At 37.1% G+C, this 24441-nt stretch overlaps 3 protein-coding genes across 6 annotated transcripts in view; 2 read left to right on the top strand and 1 right to left on the bottom strand.

The window, feature by feature from the left end:
- Positions 1–19886, bottom strand: part of loaf (low-density lipoprotein receptor domain containing lost and found) — an 89670-nt gene extending 69784 nt beyond the window's left edge. For all 4 annotated transcript variants that reach the window (XM_076135714.1, XM_076135715.1, XM_076135716.1 and 1 more), the window contains exon 1: positions 19740–19886. In XM_076135714.1, coding sequence (XP_075991829.1) covers positions 19740–19821 — 82 coding nt within the window. In that variant the 5' untranslated portion in view covers positions 19822–19886. The remainder of the gene's footprint in view (positions 1–19739) is intronic.
- Positions 575–7947, top strand: LOC142987147 (maltase 2-like). Its single transcript, XM_076135713.1, has 8 exons — positions 575–808; positions 2254–2433; positions 3880–4043; positions 4336–4718; positions 5062–5263; positions 5546–5902; positions 6109–6347; positions 7797–7947. Exons 1-8 carry the CDS (start codon positions 601–603, stop codon positions 7867–7869), a joined length of 1806 nt encoding a protein of 601 aa, XP_075991828.1. The 5' UTR covers positions 575–600; the 3' UTR covers positions 7870–7947.
- On the top strand, positions 9053–18968 carry LOC142987735 (maltase 1-like). The gene is made up of 7 exons (XM_076136720.1): positions 9053–9197; positions 10382–10561; positions 11099–11235; positions 11467–11732; positions 12084–12270; positions 15021–15398; positions 17823–18968. Exons 1-7 carry the CDS (start codon positions 9053–9055, stop codon positions 18156–18158), a joined length of 1629 nt encoding a protein of 542 aa, XP_075992835.1. The 3' UTR covers positions 18159–18968.
- Positions 19887–24441: the final 4555 nt, after the last annotated feature.

The following is a 24441-nucleotide window of genomic DNA, read 5'->3' as shown; positions in this document are numbered from 1 at the left end:
AAAATACCTCCCACATATAAACAGGTATAGGGTATTCCCCAAAGGGTATGTTTTAAAAATGCTGCACCAGCGCTTACGTGTATTTTGTTTAAACATGATACGCCCTGGAGATTGTTTCATTTCGTTTGAATATCTTTTTACTGTTTTTGACCTGATTGCAAAAGTTGAGAGAAATATCTATGTAATATTTATTAACTATATAATAAAAATACTGAAAATAAAACCGTTATTTAAATTGAGGTCTTCTATCCTATCAATATTAATATTATATATGCAAAAATATGTCTGTTTGGTTCATGATTTTTTTATGGTTAAACAACGAAACGAATTTAAAGTAACTACTGCAAATAGTTATTTTTTCAGAAATCAACCCATCAGCAAAGAAAAAGGCAGTAATAAAGTAACTGGTGCCCATAACTAACATCTGTACAGGTTTCCCATGGTCAAGGTTTGTCGACACCCTTGAATAATCTAGATTAGATCAAAGATATAACTACAAACAAAACAATAAACGAAAGATTTAGATAAAAACAGCTTACAACTGCTTGATAAAGTCTTTATATCACAAGAAGGAACGAAAATATCTCAGTATTGAAAGTAATGTGTAACAGGGTGTTTTCCATAGCTTTGGGGACGGGGCTGGTGGTAGGGGTGGTAGTGGGCGTGGTGACCTGGCTCCTCGTGAGGACGCCGGTGGAAGAACCGCCCAGACTGTTGGACCTGGATTGGTGGGAGCATACCGTGATATATCAGATATATCCAAGATCTTTCAAAGACAGTGATGGTGATGGAATTGGGGATTTGAAAGGTTTGTAACATATTTTTTTTATAAATTGAGGACATGCAAAGTCTCAAACCCGCACTTGGCCAGCGTGGTGGACTCAAGGCCTAAACCCTCCCCGTCGTTTGGGAGGAGACCATTGTCCTGCAGTGGGCAGTAAAAAAAAGTTTTTTCTTGGAGTGAATGGTCCCGAATACCAAATGAAAAAAGTGTTTTTAATATACTTTTTGAGGTAAATATAGATGTCTCGTCTGTTTTTCTATTTTCGAGAAACTTCACTTATACTATACTATACATATATATATTCGCTTAGCCTTTGTTACAAACTATGTTGGAGTCGGCTTTCAGTCTCACCGGTTTCACTGGATACCAGTGTTTTACATGGAGCGACTGCCTATCTGACCTCCGCAACCCAGTTACTTAGGTATTAACACGATACCCTTCGGTAAGACTGGTTGTCAGACTTTCAAGCTTCTGACTACTGTTAACGACTGTCAAAGATCTTCGAAAATGACAGCCGGGACCCACAATTTAACGTGCCTTCCGAAACACGGAAGAACTCGATATGTATAAGATGGTCACCCATCCACGGAACAACCTCGGTAAACGTAGCTTAACCTCAGAGATCGATCCGTGCGGCTGTTGTATACTATACTATACATACAAGTGTATTATAAAATCGAGGTCGATGCGAAAAAAAGCTTAATGATGACTTAATTTCGACAGTTGTTTTTGTACATTTGCCGTTATCACTGCATAGTAAATAAATAGTATCCTTCACCCTTCAGCCGTGAAAATGGCTTTTTTATCTCGTAATCTGAGACAATTTTAATTAATCTTCGCTACTCAGATAAAGAAATATATAACAGTATTCTCCATAGCAATGCGTCCTAAATCCTAACTCCGCAGATTCCTTTTGATGAATGTTCCATTAAACCCCCAAAGGGTTGAAATTCTTCAACTACAATTTCTAAGATCTGAAATCTAATTTTGATTTAATTAAATTCTAGATGTGGCTATTCAAGTTTCAGGTAAGTGAATTAATCTTGCCGGCAGCCTGATGACCCGGTTTTCAGTACAATGTGTTTTGATATTGAAATACAAATTGGTAACTAAGCAAACTAAGCAAAACTATGCCGAATATTGCTTATATTCGGCATAGTTTTGCTTAGTTTAGATTTTTTTATAAATACTTTATAGGATTACAGACTCTTAGACGACTGTAATTCTTGTGCCTTCGCTTATTGTTTGTTGACTTAAATTGACCGAAACATCTTCTTAACAATAATAGGGAAAACTACATGATGTTATGCTCAATCTGAACTTTAAGAAAGATACGAAGTTTCATTGAAATCAGTCAGTTTTTAGTATCAAAGTGTACAGAGAGATACTCTATTTCATCGCTCTCATAGTTCCAATTCGGTCATGAAGATTGAGGGTATCTGATCATTCCTTGCTTCTTCCTTCACCAGGTATCACCAGTGAGCTAGAGCATCTGGTGGATGCAGGTGTCGGAGCGCTCTGGATGTCGCCAGTCTTCAAGTCTCCCATGAAAGACTTCGGGTACGACATCAGCGATTTCTATGATATCCATGAAGAATACGGCACCATGGCGGATTTTGAGGAGTTAGTGGCGAAGGCACATAGTTTAGGTAAGATTATAAAAATGTCTATTAAAATTGTTCGTGTTGTATGTACAGTCAGCTCCAAAAGTCACTGAACATACTTATTCAATCTTTCGAAACCCTATTTTTATATCCTATTCCATATAATACCCTATTTGTAATATTGCATATTATTCCATCGAGAAAACATCTGACGGTGATCGAAATGATTAATTCCAACTAATACTACCTGATTTTGTTTATGTATTAACATTTGGTAATAAAGACTTTTTGAAAATATACTGTACACTGAGATGAACATTACAACTGTCTAATAACTTGGTGTAGGGTATATAGCGAGCCTGAATTAAAGCTTTGCATCATATATCAACCGACTTCAAAAAAGGAGGAGGTTCTCAATTTGACCGTATTTTTTTATATTTATAAGGTCCTTGAACCGTTCATCAATATTTTCATTATATATAAATTAATATAATCCTCTTCACCTAATCCGATGATAGCGACCTGGAGTAGGTTTGTTGCCTGGCGTAAGCTCTTTGATGACTAGCAAAGCCAAAGTTTATAAAGCAAAGTAGTATTTTACTCCGAACTTGCTCAAAGCAAACGTGGGGGCAGGGAACATCTACGCTACAAGGACGTTTTGAAACGTCACCTAACAGCTTATGATATATATATACATATACCTCAACAACTGGGATAAGCTAGCATTAAGTAGATCAAAATGGCGCTCCAAAATACTCGAATCTTCAAAGGTTTATTTTCATTAGATGTGTGCATCAAAAAACTGGTTTTAACCCTAGACAGATAATCATATTGTGTAGTAATGAAAAGATACTCATGCGTAAAATTTGCTCACGCGGTCATTATGTTTCAAAATGGGTGCACCTTAACTTATTGACACGTACACCACACAGTAGCCCCCAGTGACCAGTGAAATGTCCGAAACGCACAGCGATGCATTGCTCACAATTTGGCGTGAAAACTACCCTCCACCTCCAGACTTTGTCCTCCCGGCCGAGGAACTCCCACCAGGACACAATATGCCGTGGTCAACCTGGAAATCCCTCAATAGGCTACGAACCCGGGTAGGCCGCAGCAAGGAGAACATGGCCAGGTGGGGTTTCCTCGACAGGTCAAATATTTCTTGTAGATGTGGAGCCACAGAGGACATGGCCCACATGTTGTCATGCCCGGAGTGCCCTGACTCTTGCTCATACCAGGACCTTATGAGCTGTACAGAAAACGCTATACACGTAGCTGAATACTGGGCTGGCAGTGTATAGCAAGACAGAAAGTGTTATACACTATTTTAAATTAATATTATAATTTGTTTGCCATCGACACGCTAAGAAGAAGAAGAGCGATGCATTCGCGATATTAAGAAAGATAGAGCGATATTTCGCAAACGCATGCGTAAATTTTACGCAGACTATCTATTTCTAGGGTTAATAAACGATCTTTCTTTTCAACCAGGTCTGAAAGTTATTCTAGACTACGTGCCAAATCACGCTAGTATAGAGTCCCATTACTTTATCAAATCGGAAGCAAGAGAGCCAGGGTATGAGAACTACTTCGTATGGGCTGACCCTCGACCAGACCCTGAAAATCCTAACAATAGATTGGTACCATCTAATTGGGTAAGTTTAACTAAAACTTCTTTCTTAAAAATACTTTCCTAATTGCACTGTTTTTTGTTTTTAAACGTGTCTAAACTCATAGCAAAATTTAATGTACTCGTAGCTTTTTAGACAATAATATTTTAAAAACATATTTTCACCTACTGTTGATTACAAAACAGATTACCAAAATTTTCCTTATTTTTTTCCTTAGCCTGTTGTTCTTAACGATTTTAAACGAAGCCACACAAAAACATACAATTCGAATTCTTTCATCTCTTATCTGAAACCATCATATAACTTCTGTACCCAGATCAGTCAATTCGGCGGAACAGTCTGGGAATGGAGTGAAAAAAGACAGCAATTCTATCTCCACCAATTTGCAATCGAGCAAGCCGACTTCAATTTCCGAGAGCAAGCTGTCAAAGACGAAATGGTTAACATCATGACCTTCTGGTTAGAGAAGGGAGCTGATGGTTTCCGAGTGGATGCCATTCCTCATCTCTTCGAAACAGAACCGGATGAGAACGGGATATACCCTGATGAGCCGTTGTCAGGGAATATGTTCTTGAATCCTGACCAGCCAGGGTATACCACCCAGGTTCATGTCAGGGATCTGAAGGAACTGTATGTTGTGGTGTACGATTGGAAGACTGCTATTGAGACGTGGAGATGGAATAATAGAACAGATGCTAAGTAAGTTGTTTTATGTATTTGTAGTATTTCTGAGATCTAGTGTCCGACAATTTTTCTCGCTAGGTTATAAAAAATAGAATTTTTTAAGATCGTTTTCCATCATAGACTATGAATGTGATGCTAATTACCTCAATTTTATGGCACTTCATTTTTATAAATTGGTATAGTTATAAAAATTAAGTGCCATAAAATTTTTCATTTTTGTCAAAAATGTTTTTTTTTTATAATAAGGCAAAGAATTAACCTATATAACAATTCATCGTATACCTTAGAATGACAATTCTTTCACCGTTTCATTTTATTTCTGAACTGTACTAATAATATTTTTTCTATATCAATATAGAGTACTCTTAGCCGAAGCCTACGCTAATATAATCAACACCATGTTGTACTACGGAGACGAGAAGGGTCGCAGTGGAGCTCACTTCCCCTTCAACTTCGACTTCATCACGTCCTTAAACGCCAACTCCAATGCCAGAGACTTTGCGTATATCATCAAACACTGGCTCACTTATATGCCTAAAGGAAATGTCGCTAATTGGGTGGTAAGTGGTATATACTGTTTCTTTTTGGTCTTAATTTTTTTTTTTTGTCTTCATGTCATGATGGAATATTATGAGTGATTTTTTTGTTTAGGTTATGTTTTTAATCTTTTGGGTCATGTAGTCACGTCTTTAAGGATCATACGTAAGTCGAAGAAAAATCATGAAATTATTCATTTAAAGGGACATTAGCTCCCATTGCTTACAATTGCATTTATAATTTTAGAGAATATGAACTGTCAAATTATATACAGACCAGCTGTAATGTTTTTCTTTCCATTTTAGTTCGGCAACCACGACCAAAGCCGCATGCCATCCAGATTCAGACCAAACATGGTGGACGGTCTGAACAGCCTGAACATGCTGCTACCAGGAGTAGCAGTAACCTACCAGGGTGAGGAGATAGGCATGAGGGACGGCTTCGTCAGCTGGGAAGACACCGTGGACGTGGCTGCCATCAACCAGGGCGATGAGACCAACTACCTGGACTATTCAAGAGACCCCTGCAGGACTCCATACCATTGGAACAATTCCACGAATGCTGGTTTCTCCACCAGTGAGAAAACCTGGTTGCCAGTGGCAGAGGATTATATGGAAATCAATTTGCAAGCTCAGAAGGATGCTGATAGAAGCCACTTCAAAGTAACAAAGAAAAATTAGTAAATTGTTGTCTAGAACTTTTTCCAAGTGAAATTTTGTAAAAGATTATTTTGCTTAGGTTTGCAAAAAAAACATTGTTAGAAGATTATCAGAAACAGAGATATACGGCTTTTATCTTTTCTAGGTACAATTGATAAAGATAAGCTCCTTTCAGCAGCTTAAATATTTCGGGTCTTATTTATTCTCAGGTCTACCAGATCCTAACCAGACTGCGCAAGGAACCAGCCCTCTCCCACGGATCCTACCACGTGGAAGCCTTGACTGCAAACACTCTGCTCCTGATCCGCTACCTCAAAGGTTACGACACTTATGCCCTGGTCTTCAACGTGGGAGACGAGCCTGATATAGCGTTACTCAATGAAGTACCCTTCCTAAAGTTTCCTTTGACGATGGTCGCCACTAGCGTCCATAGTCCGCGAGTACCAGGGTAAGAATTTATTTTTAAAGGTTGTTTCAAATCAAATTTCTGGTCAAATGCTGACACTTATGGTAGTCAATGATACAGAGAGTGAATTTACCGCCAGTTCGGAAGGTAGGGCCAATGAGAAGAGCTGGCAAGAAACACCTGGCCACTCTTATAATCAAACATTTTGGAAGGTTTCCGACTAGTAAAGGAATGTAAACTTTGCCCATCTTAAGATTTTTGAGAACTTGCATTTATGTGTTCATGTGATGATTTTCTAGGACGTAAAATGGGAAAATCTATGTCATTTCGAAAAGAATAGGCTATCAAGCAAATCAAACTAGTGGACTTGAAAATAGGCTATTTATAAGGGAAGGTAAACGCTAGATTTTTGGTCCAGGTAAAGGTTTCTAAACAAATACTCAAAACTAATCTTTAGGTACTTTAAGTTTGTTAAACGTGTGTAACACATAATATAATATTTTATAAAATAATTTCCAGGAGATATAATAATCGTATATTTATTATCGTAGATAGCTATTCCAGTAAAAATAGGTTGATATAAAGATAACACTTTCTAGATGTGAATCGAAGTTATTTTGTTGTATTTGATATCAACAAACCGTTTTCAAGGCTAAACAGACAACACTATCAGTAATAATATGGACTTTTATTTGGAAATTATTTAATTGTCATTATAAATAAACCATATAAGGTATCTTTATTGATTAATTGGTTATGTAGTTCGTAGTACAGGTACTTAGCTCGTGGCGTGGTTAACAACCGCCGTGCGGTTTGACCTCTGAGGTTCAGCTACGCTTGCCGAGGTTGTTTTGTGAATGGGTGACCATCTTATACATATCGAGTTTCTCAGTGTTTCGTAAGGCATGTTAAATTGTGGGTCCCGGCTGTCATTTTCAAAGATCTTTGACAGTCGTTAACAGTAGTCAGGAGCTTGAAAATCTGACAACCAGTCTTACCAAAGGGTATCATGTTATAACCCATCGATCAACCCAGAGATCGATCCGAGCAGCTTTCGTTAACTAAGCCACGATTTCTTTCGATTTCCACGAGTTCTAATACAAACAAAACTTTGAAAAGTTATAGGTGTGTCGCCTTGGTTTCAAACCTGCGACCACTTGCGTAGGAGGTATGAACTTATACCACTCAGCTATCACTTCTCTCGTAAAAAAATGCTGAAGAGTTTGTTTGTTTTTTTGTTTGAACGCTCTAATCTCGGGAACTACTGGTTCGATTTGAAAAATTATTTCAGTGTTAGATAGACCGCTTATCGAGGAAGGCTTAAATAGGCTATATCATCACGCTACGACCATTAGGAGCAGAGTACCAGTAAAAAAAATTACAAAAGCGGGGAAAAAATTCACCCATTCTCTATGTGACGCAAGCGAAGTTGCGCGGGTCAGCTAGTATTGTATTATATTATTATACTAATAATATTATTCTTTGTTTTAGGAACATACATACTATAGATCATATAGAACTCGATGCAGGTGAAGCAATAGTACTGAAAGGACCACCTACATGAACATCATCTTTTGTCGAATTTGTAATATAGATTTAATAAGATATTAAACATTTGTAAGGAAGCTTTGGTTTTAATTGTCTTAAAATGCATTTTTTAAAGACAACTCCCGCACTAAGAATAGCTCTTGTGTCGCGGGGACTTTTACAAACATACAAACAACGGACTCAAAAGTACAACCAGACCCGAAACAATTATTTGTGGATCGCACAAATATTGCTCCGTGTAAGAAACGAACCCACGACCTCCTGGCGCAATGGTTTCGACGTGGCGACCTTAACCACTGCGCTACGGAGGCAGTCAAAACGCGAGGACGTCTCAACCAATTCCACTTACTGTGTTTAAAACACGGGAAGGGTTTTTATGAAGTTGTTTGTTTGGTTTGGTATGGTTAGTGGTCAACCTGGTGTCAAAGTTGTTCAAGCAGCCCGAGAAGCCTTTAACATGGCTTAACAATTATTATCTTAGTAGACAACAGCCGGGACCGACATTTTACATGCCCTCCGAAGCACGGAGACGCCCAGCTCAAATACCACTATGCAGTCACCCATCTATGGAATAACCGCGCCAAGGGTTGCTTATCCCACAGATTACAGATCGTTTACCGACCGGTGAGCGCAACTGGCTATGAGCGTCTCAAACTTATGAAGTGAAAAAATCAGAGAAAAGTGCATGGAAAATTTGTGAGCGAAGCTGCGTGGGTCAGCTAGGTATTAATAAAATCATTGATTTAGTAATTTTTGGTTCGAACATATTATAAGTAACTAGCTATAATCAGGGCGTTACAAACGTGCGAACTACGTCATAATCAAAAGAATGAAATGAATGTGACAATAGACAAATGTAAACACACACAGTCTATACCGTAAAGAGCGCGCAGCGCTCATCTGTCAGGTCCGCGAAGAAAATAGTGGGCGAAGACCGCGCTGCTTTCCCGCGCGTAATTCTGTACGCTACTAAAAACGTGCGATAAAGTGTGTTTGTAAAGGCGGCTCATGTGTAAGTGCGAGCGAGAGACTCCGATAAAATGGCATGACTTATTTCGCACGTTTGAAATGGCCCGAGTATAACAGCTATTTCAACTAACATCCCAAGATACCAGTACCAGAAAATACTTAGTACCATCTCTACCCAGACGCATCAATAGCAAGGCCAATATTTATCATAGTCTGTCATTCATGTCATGATGTGGTGGAGTGTACTCGTGTGTGGACTAATAGGCCGCGTGGTGGGAGATGTGGTGGCGCCGTGGTGGACTAACGCGGTGTATTATAGGGTCCTGGTGGACTCTTTTAGAGATGGAGATGGGGATGGATTGGGGGATTTGAAAGGTGAGAAAGTTAGAAAAGTGTATGGAAGTTAAATTGTTGAGATACTACGTTTGAATTGTCAGGAATTAGTAGTGTTGAAGTTTTATTGTTTTAGTGGGTTTTTCTTTTAACTCGTTCAATAAGCTTAGTATTTTTTTTTCCAGTAGTTTCTTGGCGTTATTTATTTTATTAAGAAGATCAATGGTATGGTAGAAAATGCCTGTGGCATTAAGTCCGTCTATATACATTTTTGTATACTAATCAGCCTAGCCTTTCTTTCAAACTATGTTGGAGTCGGCTTCCAGTCTCAGCGGATGCAGCGGAATACTAGTGTTTTACATGGAGCGTTTCAATACATAGAGATAAATTATCCAGTAAATAAAAAAACGGACCAAAATTTCATCTTTTAGGCTTATCAATACTAATCCAGAAGTACCGAGACTAGTAAATGTCCAAAAATTCGACAGCTAAACAAAACAACAACAATCAAAATTAAACCATATACTAAAGCCTTAAGTTTCAATGTCGAACATAACTAGTTTCTACAACCTATTCATATTTCATTAGAGCAAAATTTCATATCACGTAATAACAGTTCGGTACGGTCATACGTAAATCATAGCCGTGATATAAACGTATGCTTATGTACGGCTTATAACGTTCAATTAAATGTTATTACTGGAATGTTCGAGAACACTGCTCTACTGGCCAGCTGTAGATAGTGGTTTAAAAGGGCAGCTATGAAATTTTTGCTAGGTTATTTACCTACGAATTTACGTATTTAGGTACTACTTTTGTTTTGGTCGCTCTATGTAATGTTTGCTCGATTATGTTCAGAATGATTTAACCTATGTATTTAGGTATCCCTACTTTTATATCTAGTCAAGTTTTATTTTTATTGTGTATACTTTTTCTGAGAGCTTCTACAATTATTTTTCTTACTAGCCAATTATACTTTGAGTAATATTTCTATAGGACGGATGATGTGTTAGAAAACCTTATGATAGTCAGGATTAGTTCCCAAACCCACACTCGCGTCTGACGAACTAAGGGCTAAATTATTTGATTCTTCAACAAACCTGCTCCAGTGGGGCAATAAGGAATTAATATTATATGTAACTGTAGTAACAGTCTTTTAATTGCAAGAAAAACATAGCGTTTAACTTCCACTGACAGTATAGCATCAAAAGTAGTAAAATTTCCAGGTGTAATAAAACAGATAAGCTACATCAAAGCTTTAGGAGCTGATGCCGTGATCCTGTCTCCACTAGTGGCCAGGAGCACTGACTGTTCGCAACCTGGCACCATGGACTTTACACAAATAGATGAGAGATACGGCAACGATGGCAATTTCAACGATCTTGTGGAGAAGGCTAAGAAATTAGGTATGAAATTGTTACAGAAAGCTTGTACATTTATAAAATGCTATTTGAGTTTTTACACAAAATTACGAGTCATACGATTGTAGAACCTAAGCTATGGGCAATAAATACCTATGTGTTGAAAGAAAAATTTAAGGGGCCCCGACTCACCGAACCGTATAATTTCATAAGAGTTTAGTGTGTAAAAACCTTATTCACAAAGTAAGTCTTAATTGCTCGTTGCATTGCCAGGAGATAGTATAAATACTTAAAGACTAATTTAAGCCCTAGAGCTCTAAAAGACACACTAATTGATTCGAGCCAAAATGGTACCAATTAGCACTTCGTAAATTGAACGGCTATTTTTGGCAAAGTAAATTCCGCAGTTATTCTTTGGAGAAAATCTGCTCATACTGAAAATGACTGCAAATGTTTTAATAGATTAACGGTTATTTGTACACGAGATAATTTTATACAAAAAGTTTTTGTAACGATCTTTTTAATAACTTATTCTCTGCAGATTTTGTTACTTTAATTTGAACTTTAATATATTTTCGATAGAGCTGAAACTCGTTGTGACGCTGCCTCTACAAACTGTTAGCTCAGGGTCTGAATGGTTTACATCAAGTGCTGAAAGAACTACTGGGTTTGAAGACAGAATAGTTTGGAAGGATGGTAATCCCGAGGAAGTTCCACCAGTGAGTTACCACCTCTAGAATATATATGTTATGTATGGCTTTCAATTGAAGACGAATGTCTTTTTATTTATAAACGTTAAGAAGACTTTTGTCGTAGAATAGAAGATAGAACCAATAAAACAGCTATTTTCGGCTGACATTTTGTCAATACCCATTGCTAGTACAAGGCTTATGGAAGATTATGTACATCTTTTTGAAAGTAGATTGTTCGCATCTAATCTTATTTTGCAGTTTGAAGATGGCTTCGACACTTGGAAATGGCACGAAGGCCGAGGAGCCTATTGGGCAAGCACCAACAACGAAGCATTAGTCAACCTATGTTCTGAAAGTGCTGCAGCAGCTCTGTCCAATGCTCAGTGTTCCTGGTTGAAGCGAGGAGTATCAGGAGTACTTCTTAACCCTGACTTCTTGAGGGAACAGAGGTGTGGGGAGCAACTCGTGAAGAAGCTGGTCGCTGATGCCATGACTTGTGTCAGGAGTGCTGGCTTGGAGACTCCGTAAGTGGTTTTGGTTTTGATGTATATTTTAGCTACTTATAAAAAGCTCGGGGTGTTATAGGTTTAATACCTCGAATAAATATTTATGAGAACCATAAAAATAGTTTTCTTTTCTTTCTTCTGTAGCTAAGATGAACATGATATAGGAAAAGCGGGCTATTATTTTTTAATTTTGTCAAGTTTTTGGGCCCGAATTGCACATATGCAGGTGCAGGAACAATAAAGCATGAATGTCCTTTTTAAGTTAAATAGAGTTGGCAATATTCATGCTCCCTCATTGAGAAGTGAAAAGTAAAGGTTGCAAGATGATTATTTTGTTAACACCGTAAAAATCACGTATTTTATTCTCAGGGTAATCCTAGTGGAATCCTCCCTGAACCCACTAGAAGCAGCTAGATACTACGGTGACGGCGGCATCGGTGCCAACAGCGTACTAAGCAGTGCCCTGACCACACCAAACAGGTCTACTCCCGAGATGGTGCTGGGCTTCCACGCGTCTTTGCTGACTGCTCCACTGGATGCCGCTCCTACTTGGATGGTGAGATGAAGCTGATGATTTATATTTAGACTTTACTGGATCGTTTTACAGTGACTTATAAATAGATTAACTTACACTGCTAGGTCTTTTTTATAAGTGGGATATTGTTATGGCTCTGAATTCAGCAGGCTGGCTTAAAAGGTGTCGGAGGCTTTGAATGCCTTTTAGAAATGTGTAAAAAAGTTGCTCGGTGAAGCACAAGGCTTTGAAAAAAATCATAAAAAATGGTTCCCTAAAAAATGAACTTTAATTGAAGTATTTACTTACTACAGTTTTCAATTGGTATTTTAAAAACACTATTAATTACATTAACTACGTATTTACTTTTAGACCCTTTTAAGCGAATCTTTTATTAGTTATTTTTAAATCCCTTATTAAATATTCTTACATATTAATTTTCTAAACTATCGATCCCTGCACCAGCGGGTCATACATACAACACCATTTATTACCCACTATTAATTACTGGGCAATTAGATACCACGGATAAAAGGCTGGAAGTAGATGACAATGCGCCCATTGTCCCGGGCCGGCTCGTTTGAGCTTTTGTCCCGATTTAATCCCTGACAAACACCTCTAGGGGCAGTTTATTCGTTGTTTTGGATGGCTTTTATAGTTGTTCTGTTTATATTTTAATAGGTTATTTAAAGTAGTTATATGAATAAAATTTGATATTTTGTGTTTTTTAATGCAGATGCGCAGTTAACGTCGATAATAGGTTACTTATAATAGGTTTAATCAGTGTACGTTACGCCAGCAAGAAAGTGTCACCTAGAGTGATATAAGTAAAACGTATAATTAGTGCGCAATCTGCTGTAAATGTGCGCCGCATAAAAAAATTGTGCGTGTTGTAGTTTTGAAAAAAAAACGCGGGAATCAAACATCGACCTTGAAACCTTGAATTTCTCGAACATTTGAGCGTGACTGTACGAACACAGTTTAGGTGTAATACGTTTAATAAAGGAGGTCATCGATACGTATGAATCCGTCGCTTTTTTGTAGTCATTCGAATTTGGTCGGATAACCTGCGCTGAATAACTGTTTTGGTTTGGTATTAATATTTACTTAACACGAAACAGTTGAAGCTGGATATTTTTACTATATATTATTTGATAAATGCACTAATTTTTGGTTTACATCTACACATCTTAGGTTGAGCCAGTTTCTTGTTTGTTGGCGTCAAAGTTATGATGCCGTCGTTTCGACTTTTAGTAATATTATTCATTAACGCTTGTAGGTTCTGTTTTGAAACTTTTTATGGTAATTATAAACAACAAGATGGAACGAATACAGTTTTTAGCGAGCTTATACGTCTTCTCATTTAGGGGCTACAATATTTTTTTAAGTTTTCAATAAAGCGCGATTACTTGAAAATTATAAATATTATCTGGCATCTAATTATGTCACAAATATGCACTAATTAAGAGCTATTCGTGTATGTTCATTCTACAGGCGCACATAAAATGGTCTTAGAGATACACGAATTCGCAAAACGTTACTGCAGCGAGAAACGCAATATCTCGAAAACCTGAAGACGCACAAATTATATTTATGGCGCACATACTTGCACAAATATAAGCTCTCTGCCCATGTATGTATTTTATCTCTGCGATAATTCGTCTAGAATTTTCTTGCTAGAACAACGTTACTCCAGCAGGAATCGTTTTTACGTTTTTTTTTCAAAACTACAACACGCACAATTTTTTTATGCGGCGCACATTTACAGCAGATTGCGCACTAATTATACGTTTTACTTATATCACTCTAGGTGACACTTTCTTGCTGGCGTAACGTACACGTTTAATCAATAGTAAAAGGGTAAAAGGATGGGAGGCGTTTTCGTCTTTTTTATAAATAAATATGCTGGCGGCTGATCCGCGGTACCTACCTAGATTAATGTTAATGTAAAAGACTTTTTAATTTTTTGAATGAATACTGTTACAGTTTTGAAGAGTAATTTTTTGGCAACTAATTCTTTATCAGCCCGGGGTAAGAAATGTCTTCAATGCAATGAATGTCTGGAATAAATTAATTTTTAGGGACAATAGAAAACAAGAAAAAATATCAAATTTTAAAAATAATACTGAAGAAAAGTACATAGAATTGACACATACTAAGATAGTCATTTCATTACTAACAAAAAAAGTACTCCTTTGAGACTAATGACGCCATCTCCAGCCCCTTTTGTAGAGGTTATTTTGTTAGAAGATGTCGTTATTATCTGGGACCCTAGATGTATTTGTAAGGGCCTGACCTACATTAAGGTCTAATACTGTCATCAGGGAAATTATAGGTTATATGTTAGGTCTCTTTCAGTAAGTACTTATTCATCTACCGATATACCTAAGTACTTACAATGACGATATGTTTGGGTCGTCATCAGATGACGTTGTTTAAGTTGTTCAAAGATTTATCTACAACTAGCTTTTACCCGCGACTACGTCCGCCATTTTCCCTTGAGAATGCGTCAGTTTCTCAGAGTAAAAAGTAGCCTATGTCTTTTTTCGGGTATTTAAATAACTCCATACCAAACTTCATGCAAATTGGTTCAGTAGTTTAGGCGTGATTGAGTAACAGACAGACAAACAGGCAGACAGACGGACAGAGTTACTTTCGCATTTATAATATAAGTATGGATTATACCTATTTACCTAGTTTGGAATCAACGATACTGAGCCATTGTAATATTCTAATAAATGAACTAAATAACGTAGTAAAGATTGATTTATCTACATTTTTTTATTTTTCAGACCAGCACCTCCACAGGAAGCCGAATAGTGACCCGTTACGGCAGCGACATGGTTGACGCCATCAACCTCCTAGCCCTAACCCTGCCAGGGTCCGCTGTCATCCAGCAAGGTGACGAGCTAGGAGCGGCAGACACACTCCTCGAATGGGCAACCAGTTCCACCTGCTGGCCTTACCCTCCCTCCCCAGCGAAATCCCCATTTCCGTGGGACGATGGCAATAATGGGGGGTTTTCGAGTGGGGAGCCCTGGTTGCCACTAGCTCCTAACTATAGGTACGCTAATGCGAAAGCTGAGTTTGCAAATGACTTCAGTCATGTTGGTGTTCTAAGGGTAGCTGCTGCGTTGAGAAAGTCGCCAGCTTTTGGACCACATGTTGAGGTGATTAGAGTTCATTTTTGCTTGTCTAGATTGTTGTAGAAATGTTTGAGATAGGTGTACTAGTTTTTGTGGTCGGTTGATTGTGTCGATCTAAGAGTCGAGAGGTGTGGGTTCGATTCCCAATTTTATTGTAATGTTTGAGCATGTCTTAGTAGAGTTTTTGTAGTAGTTTTTGTTACAAATAGATTCTTTAAGATTGTTTTAGATTGATTTTAAATAGTTTATCATTGTGCTAGTAGCACAATAATAAACTAATTTTATAGCTAGTTATTTTATCACAATCCTTTACGAGCCAAGTATCAAAACTAAGATTCCCTTTGACTAGCTGTCGAATACAGTACATTCCAGACTATCAACACACACCTCATATTTTCAGTATCTATCAAAAATATTAAAAATTATTTTCACAATGTCAGGCAAGTCGCGGGCAAACACTAGTATATTTTCATACGTTCAGGCCGACTGGATATTAAAACCTTATCTTTCATAAGCTATTTACTTAAATAATAGTGGTATCTAAGTTATTTATAATTGAAAACCAAAACGTTCCCGTTTAAGTTATAATGGCGGGTATTCCCCGGGGGACGCTAGCTCTATACCGAGGGTCGTAAGTTTGGTTCCAGGGATAAAATTAATATTTATGTGAGCATAATATGTAGCTATATATGTATGTGATTAGAAAATATAGATTTTTTACTATTAGTAGTATACGTATAGATTGCTATTAGTTATCGTAAGGTGTCGGATACGATTCTTGGTTAGTTTTTTTTTTGCTATAGCTATGAGACGTAATTTTATAATGCAACGAGTCTTAAACGCGATTGAAAATTAAAGGTTACCTTATAATATTATGTCAAAAAATCGCGAGAGTTTCAAATCGTTTATTTAGCTAAGAGAGTAGTTAATGTCAAAGATTATACATTTAATAAGACTAGTTAAAAAGAATATTAGACTCCACCTATTTCTTTAAAGACAGCAAGCGTTATGCCTCCGCTATATGAATAGCTTAGGGAAATCCAGTAGCTTTCAGCAAAACACTCGAGATATCAACTTAATAAAAAACGTAAGAAACGGAATCTTCAAAGCGAAGCGCCTTGACAATTTCGAATAGCGATTTTGCAAGCGCCTGCCCAATTCATAATAACCCATTCGGTTGAATCTCGCGGCGTCTGATAAGGGACTATTACGTCCCATATTTTTCTATCGTTGGGGGCTGAAATACCCTTCATGGGGGTGATAGAAAATATGGGGTAAGAACGACCGTAATTCATTAAGAATTTCCTCAAAAACTCGCGCGACGTCTCTATCAGTTTTTGATCGTCCCTACTTTTTGATGTAGTACTGCGCTGCTTCGCTGTATATTGATATATGGTATCCTATATATCTCTTATATGAGTTTTATATAAGGTTAAAATGATATATGACGGGCTTAGGCACATTGATGAGTTTGGGCACTACGCCGCTACAAGGATTCGATTCCCACATGAAGCATATTTTTTTGTAATTCATTAATAGTGTTTCCGGGCTTTTTTGTACTTTTTCTGCAATTTTATTGTAGTTTCATAGACATCAGACTCCCCGTAACACTAATTTATGTTTAAACTTAACATATTATAAGTTCTGCATATTTTGCAACTCGTCCCACTAGCAACTAAACAATTAAAACAAGTTTTTGGTACCCATCAGAGTAGTTCGAGACCCAATAACCTTACCTTTTACGAATAAGCAGAACCCATTAATGTATCATTGAAAGGCACTAATCTACATAAACGTTAGACCTAAGTAAACATCGACTCATTTGATCAATCACGTCAAACTACTTTATATAGGGTAATACTATTGTTTTACCTAGAAAGGTAGAGCTTTGTATGTATGTTAAAGAACTTAGCTAACAAATTGATTTGCGCTATATTTGAGCGACAATTATCAATTAGGTATGAAATATTTTTTTTATATAAATTATAACACCAAACATATGTATATTGTGAGCGGGATAAGAACCTGTTAGGGCAGAATTTATGCAACAAAAGGAGTTGAAATAGATATTGTTTTGGGCATTTTTGTTTGTTACTTTTTTTTTAACCTTATTAAAAGATTTAAGAAAATTTAATTGTTCGTGGTAAAGTCAGGAGATAGTTTGATACGAAATTGTACTTTGATTTAGAATATCTTATTATTACCGAATGCCTTCTAATTTCTAAATCGGGACTTATTTATAACTGTGTACCGGGCATGTACGCGCAAACTTCGAACGCGTACAATAAAGTTGAGAACCCATACAGTACTCAGAAAAATAACTTATCAAGAGCTCTACCATTAACCATTAACGATTAAAACAGTCAGATTAATATCATACCACCTCATCAACCTACCAGTAAAAAATAGCAGCCAAACATCCTAAAAAACCATTCTAAACTCTTTCAGATAAAACGTCAAAACGGAGCAGCAATAGTCCTTAGATGGGGATCCCACGGCTCCCTGATCCTAGTCTCCAATCTATGCAAGGACTCAACCGAAGTCCAGCTGTCCAGAATCCCAGGTATACCAGCAGAAATGACGGTGGGAGCCAGTTCCACAGGATCCAGTTACTCTGTCACTTCTCACTTGATGATGGAGAAGACGTTGAAGCTAGGACCTGGAGAAACCCTGCTGCTGGCTGGAGGACCTAGGCATTGTGGAGGACCTGGCCCGGTGGATAAGATTGCTAATAAACTCTCCGAAGGTTGGCAGAAGATCAACAAGTATTTTAGCAATATTTGATTCGTGAAACAATTTTTGATGGAGAAGAAATTATTTTTTATTGTGTATCATAATTAGTTTATTGTTTTAATTCAAAAAGTGCGTATTATATTTATTTGGAGGATATAAGATATCAATCATTCATTTTATTGATTTTGCCAATAAAATTTATGAAATTGGTTTGTGGAAAAATCCCCACTTAAATCAGATTCTAATGAGTTTATTCGTGTATTTGTCGAAATGTGGTTATAAACAGAGAAAGAATAACTCACTACTTAACGGTCCCACTGCTGGACATAGGTCAACTCTAGTAATAAAAGAGCGTATAGCCCCGAGTCCATAAATATATACCTGTAACTACTAATTTCAGCTATTTTCCTTTAATTTCTCAATCTAATAAAAACACTTGGTATATTTTCCAATTAATATTTCATAATCATATCAAAACGCAGTAAATCTTTGAAAAACCATTTATAAAACTTAATACATCTCTACTAGAGCTCTTAAGCTCTTTTAATTACACGCCGCTCAAAATCCTAAGCTATTCCAGTCTCTTTCCAACCTACATCATTCATATACTCTGTCCCGCTCTCTCCTAATGTATTCTGAGTGCGAAAGAAGGGGACAAACATATTATGAGTATATGAATAAGTAAGAAGATGATTATTGTGGTTATGTTTAATGTAAGGTTATCAGAAATATATTGTTTTGACTAAAATGTTTATAGTTTGTAGATATATTAACAAGTAATTATGTTTCATGTTATTTTATTTATTACATACGATTTATATGCAGAGAATTTAAATTACAGTGACAATTGCAAACGAAAAATACCGCCATTTTATTTCGACCCAAAATGTTCTTACTATAATTTTAAAGAAATATAGTTCTTTCAAAGAAGTTCTACTCTCGTTTTAATAATTGAAGAACCTCGCCATATTCCAACGTTGCTCCTAAAATCTATTTTACAGACAAAATACACATTTAAAGATACCTTTAAACACAAGAGTACACAAAAACCTTTCCGAAACCTCATCAAAACACAACATTTACGAATAATAACTTACACGATACGACACGTCACCGTAACGACCTAATATCGTTAAGGCTGGTATAAAGAAAGCCTTACGGCCGAACTACGGTAATGAATCGCGTACTATATTAGAAGGCACGGGACGTTACGCCTATTGTCTTCTGACCTACATACTTCCGGCCAATATAAGAAAACGTAATTTCACATAGACCGCGCTTTGAGAACGGCTTAAGCGACTTTCTTCACGAACTTAGTACTAAAGTTGATAAGTACGTAGTAAGTTCCCGCGAAATTGAGGTAAGAGGCTTATGTGTGTTATAATACACGACATATTTGTTTTATTACATATATTTGGAGTAATCTTTTTATTACTTTTGTATACACTAAATTAGTCTTTTATACCTGAAATTTACACTAACATCTACAGTAATATTAGAGAATAATTTCAGTGAAATTCATCAGACGAAAATTACACATATAGCTGTATAGTATACATCTGAGCGGTAAAACAGTACGATTTATCATAAAAACGTGTTTTTTCTTTACAAAATATAGTTAAAAAGACTCACAGAATTTGCTCTTCTCGGCATGGCAGAAGGAGGAGTATAGCGCGACCAGTGCGAGGACATTGAGAGCTGCGCGCGCCCTCATCGCGAGCGGCGCAGGCACGCTCGAGCCCGGCGCGCGGCGGACTGAACGCAGCGACGCCTATCGACCGCCCGCCTACAACGCGCATGCGTCCCCACACCACTTTACACACACACCCTACGTTTGGGGTTGTTAGGGTGGAAGGACGAAATTGTACTGTTAATGAAAGGATTTTTTTACAATACGAAATTAGTCTCCATGTGGTTTTATCTATAAGTAAAGTATAGTCTTGTTCAGTTAGTGTTCAGTAGTTGTTCAGTCCAGTAACGTTAGCACTTGTAGCTCAGTGAAATTTTTGATTCAATAGGTCTTTCTATTCATTACTTTCTTTCAATCAGAGAAAGGTCGTAGCGCTACGCAAATGTAGATGCTGTAAAAGTTTACTGATACACAATTGGTAGCTACGAAAAGCTACATCGTAGCTAAGCTTGTAGAGTATTTTTATGATTTGTAAAGTAATGATGATTAACTTAAGATCCTTTGTGTTGTGATAGTTTTATTAATTACAAAAAACTTGTGCAAAATGTGTGATTTTTTAATTTTCTTGCACAACGGTTTCAGTTTGCGATCATTGCTACTGTAAATTTGATACATGTAAAACCGGACAAAAATACATGACCACTTCAATTGCCATATTTAAAAAAAATCTTTTTGTAACCAACATATTACCCGAATGACACTCTGCATATTTTCTACCAAAACGAAAATCCTACCGAAATTCGGTAGACCGTCCCATCCCACCCTCAGCTAACAACCCTTATCGTAGCCGTACGGCGTCCCGCGGGCTGTAGCGCCCTATGAGTCACGGAGTGAATGAACCAACGCGCGCAGCCGGCGCGGCCCCGGCGCGTGACCGTCGCGCCGCCGGCCCACTCCCGGCCCGCACCCACCACGCGCCCGCCACGCGCTCGCCACGCTCAATCAATCTCACATTACTACTTTATTTACTAACACTCATAAGCCCGTGCCAGCTTTTTTATGTATGCTTCAAGACTTTAGTGGTATAGTTTTTTGTTTACTACTAATATGAAGTTGTGTTACTACTAGTTTTTATTTTATTTGTCTTACACGAAGAACTAGTTTAGAATAGATATAGTTTTCTACTGAAGAGATTATTTCGAATTTAAGATTTATTGAGATTGATAAACTCGAAAAATTTTACTGCCGAATGATGATGTCGATATGATGCACGCTTTAAACTTAATGCAGTTCGCAAGTTATACAAATATTTGTTACGTGAGTAATTCGAACCCACGACTCTGAGGTGATCACTTTAACCATTGTGCAATTATACCGTGGTATTGACATAACCTACTTTGTTTTCTTTTACGATAAAATAAAAACAGATTTTGATGCAGTACATCACTAACTAAAGTATTAAAAATCTAGTTATATTACACTCTAATTAGTAAACAAAAAAATTTCCTGATTTACTGAATAACATTATTACAATACGTATTACAAACTACACACCATTTAGTATGAACAGCTAAACAGAAATAATAATTTTAACCTCAATATTATCGATCGAAGTCGCGTAACTATCAGAAATCACTTCAACAAACTAGTTATCAAGGGAACAAAAATTATAAAAAATTACAAAAATACGTATCCACCTTCCCCTAGATAAGGGGTTCGGTACCCCCTAAAGTCGGTATTAGTCTCGAACCAGCTTCAGTGAGGTCCTCAGACGAAAGCCGACTTGTCAAGTTGACGGTAGAGCCGTACCCTTGCTGATGCCCACCTCCCCTCCCCCTAAGGTACTCCTGATGAGCACCTCTTGAAGCCAAGAGCACTTGACGCTAAGGTATCTTTTGACAAGTTTTACTCATAAGTACTGGGTTCGAATCGTGTCAAGATTAGCCGCGGTGATTCATGCACAAAGGTGTGTAAAGTTTCCTTGAAAAGTGTCCACTTTACGTATTTTATTATAGGGCATGATATATTTATCGCGTTTCGGTTCTAATCCATACCTGCTACTCACGCCATACTTAATATTTTACATGTGAAATTCTATGAACCGTCATGAAGAAAGTGAAAAACCCGGATTTAAGGGTTTGGTATTGTAACCGTATGAGGTTTCGGGTTCGATTACCATGTTATGCAAGTACTATAAACCTTTTTAATTGATGTTAGAATATTTCACAAATGAATATTTGAAACGTAGGTTAAACCAGATTGATAGACTGTACAGTGTACATTATACAAAGACCAAAACAGACACCAAAGAACGCCACTTGGTAGGATCCTTACAAACTTCCTTTGCCTCATTCACACTCACATCCATACATCTTGTCATACAGGACCGCTGGACGAGTACTCTGCACCTGATCTTTTTTCAAGTCATCACTGTGCACTATGTCGATACAAAGAGGCTTAACCCGAGTGAAACCGAGGCAGATCACTAGTAATTTAAAAAACCAGGATCACACAAACAAAACAACTGCACCAAAATCCGCACGTGATTTTTAATTTCCTCATGAGCCGTCAGTAAAGCTAGTTACTCACTACATCGAGATAATCTCTGATAGGAAATAGCTCGCGTTAGCCCTGGTGCACATTAGACGTGTGTCATGAGCGCATTTCCTTCAGATTTTTATCAAAAGAATTTTGGTATTACTGGCTTTACATTAGGCTGTGAGAGTGAAGGAATACCTGTGTATTGTGTATACACTTGGGCACTATAAAAAAAGTCTTGCACCATTTCAAGGCAGTCATTCAGTCAGTTTTAATTAAACTGGCCGCCGTAGCCGGGACATTATAAGTTTGATTGATTGATAACATTCTCTTATTCTCAAATCAATATATGTACATACTAGCTGACCCGTGCGGCTCCGCTCGCGTGAATGATTTTTTTTTACTAATACAAAGCTTAATTATTTCTTAACAACAAAATATGCTTTTTTTCACGAAAAATATTCTCAAAATTATTTATATCTCATATAACTCGCGCTAAAGCATATCCGCCATTAAAACTGTTGCCATGACAACGGAATTTTGTTAATTCAATGTCATTATAATATTGATTATTCGCGACTTCGGTGGCGAAACCTGAATTTTCCCGGGAAATGCGTCATTTTCCCGGGGAAAAAAGTAGCCTATGTCCTTTCTCGGGTATCGAACTATCTCCATACCAAATTTCATGCAAATTGGTTCAGTAGTTTAGGCGTGATTGAGTAGCAGACAGACAGACAGACAGACAGACAGACAGACAGATTTACTTTCGCATTTATAATATTAGTATGGATTAACTTGCTAGCCTTAATATACTGATTTAATTTATGTTATGTTAGGTGTTAGTAGCAGCTCCTTATATCATCAATTATTATTCATATCCAATATAAATATTGTTAAAACCATTTGGCGATTAAAAAGAGTGGCCAGGAGTTTGTTGCCAGCTCTTCCCATTGGCCTACCTTCGCAACTGGCGGTAAATTCACTTTCCGTATCATTGACTATATGTATCAGCATAGCATAAGTGTCAGCATTTGACCTAAATGAATAAATGATTTGATTTTAATCGTAAGATAATATTCAATCGCAGGTGAAATGTGTTAAAGATGTGTATTTATTTGTCAAATATGTATAAGAAATTACGTGTAAAAATATGCTCACGTATTCACAATAAATTATTGGTGTGCAAAAACAAGTGATGTAATTATATTTTATTGCTTGCTTTACAAAAACTTGCCGCACGTTCATAGACGTATAAGCATTTTTTTTCTTAGATAAACTAACTTTCTATTTACAGTATACATACATTACATACCTACATGAAGCGTTAGTATAGTTAAGTTTAAACCGATAGTGTTATTATTAACACCATATTAATACCAAATAATTAAAAAAATACAAAATTTAATCTAGTCAAATTAGTCTACATTGCCCCGAAAAGTCACAATGTACCCGACAAAATAAACAAAAAATACAAAAAAGATATTCCCCGAAATCTACAAAAAGGAAAACCTAACAATATCCTAATCGATTAATTACTCAAATCAATCAAGATATAAGTCAAAAAGTAGTTTTAAGATAAAAAGAAACATCGGCCAGGATCAGCAGAGGTCTCGAATACCAAACGGCACAGTAGAAGAGTGATGCCATTTAGCGCGGTACCCCAGACCACCGCTGACGAAGATAAAACGACCAAAACGACACCTACTTGTACACCTCGTGACGTTATCACTGTTATCTCTGATAATTTGACTGCCAAACGATAATGTATCGTGATTTAATTGGCCGAGCTATTGTTTGAGGACAGCTGTTCGATTTGTGCATTGTGAATTGTGAGTCAGTCATGTAATTATGAATGAGGTAAAATTCAGTTTGCGACGGCGAGTGCAACCTGCAACCGAAAGTTAGGTTTTTAAGGTAAAATGTGTGTTCGCCTTTAATTCCTTTTATTCTATTATATTAAACATGCAAGGTGAGAGTTTAAAAGTTATGAAAATAACAACATTTTAAGACTAGTATACGCTTGCATCTCCTCAAAAATCCTTGCCAGTATATGATAATATAATCTATCACCATACCAAATGTTAACGAAATTGGTTGAGTCGTTTTCACGTGAAGGAAGGACTAATAAACTCACTAATTAATGTTTTCAAACTTTTGCGGTTTGTA

This window comes from Anticarsia gemmatalis, chromosome 3 (assembly GCF_050436995.1).
Source record: "Anticarsia gemmatalis isolate Benzon Research Colony breed Stoneville strain chromosome 3, ilAntGemm2 primary, whole genome shotgun sequence".
Lineage (NCBI taxonomy): Eukaryota > Metazoa > Arthropoda > Insecta > Lepidoptera > Erebidae > Anticarsia > Anticarsia gemmatalis.
This window is presented reverse-complemented; position numbering and strand designations above follow the sequence as displayed.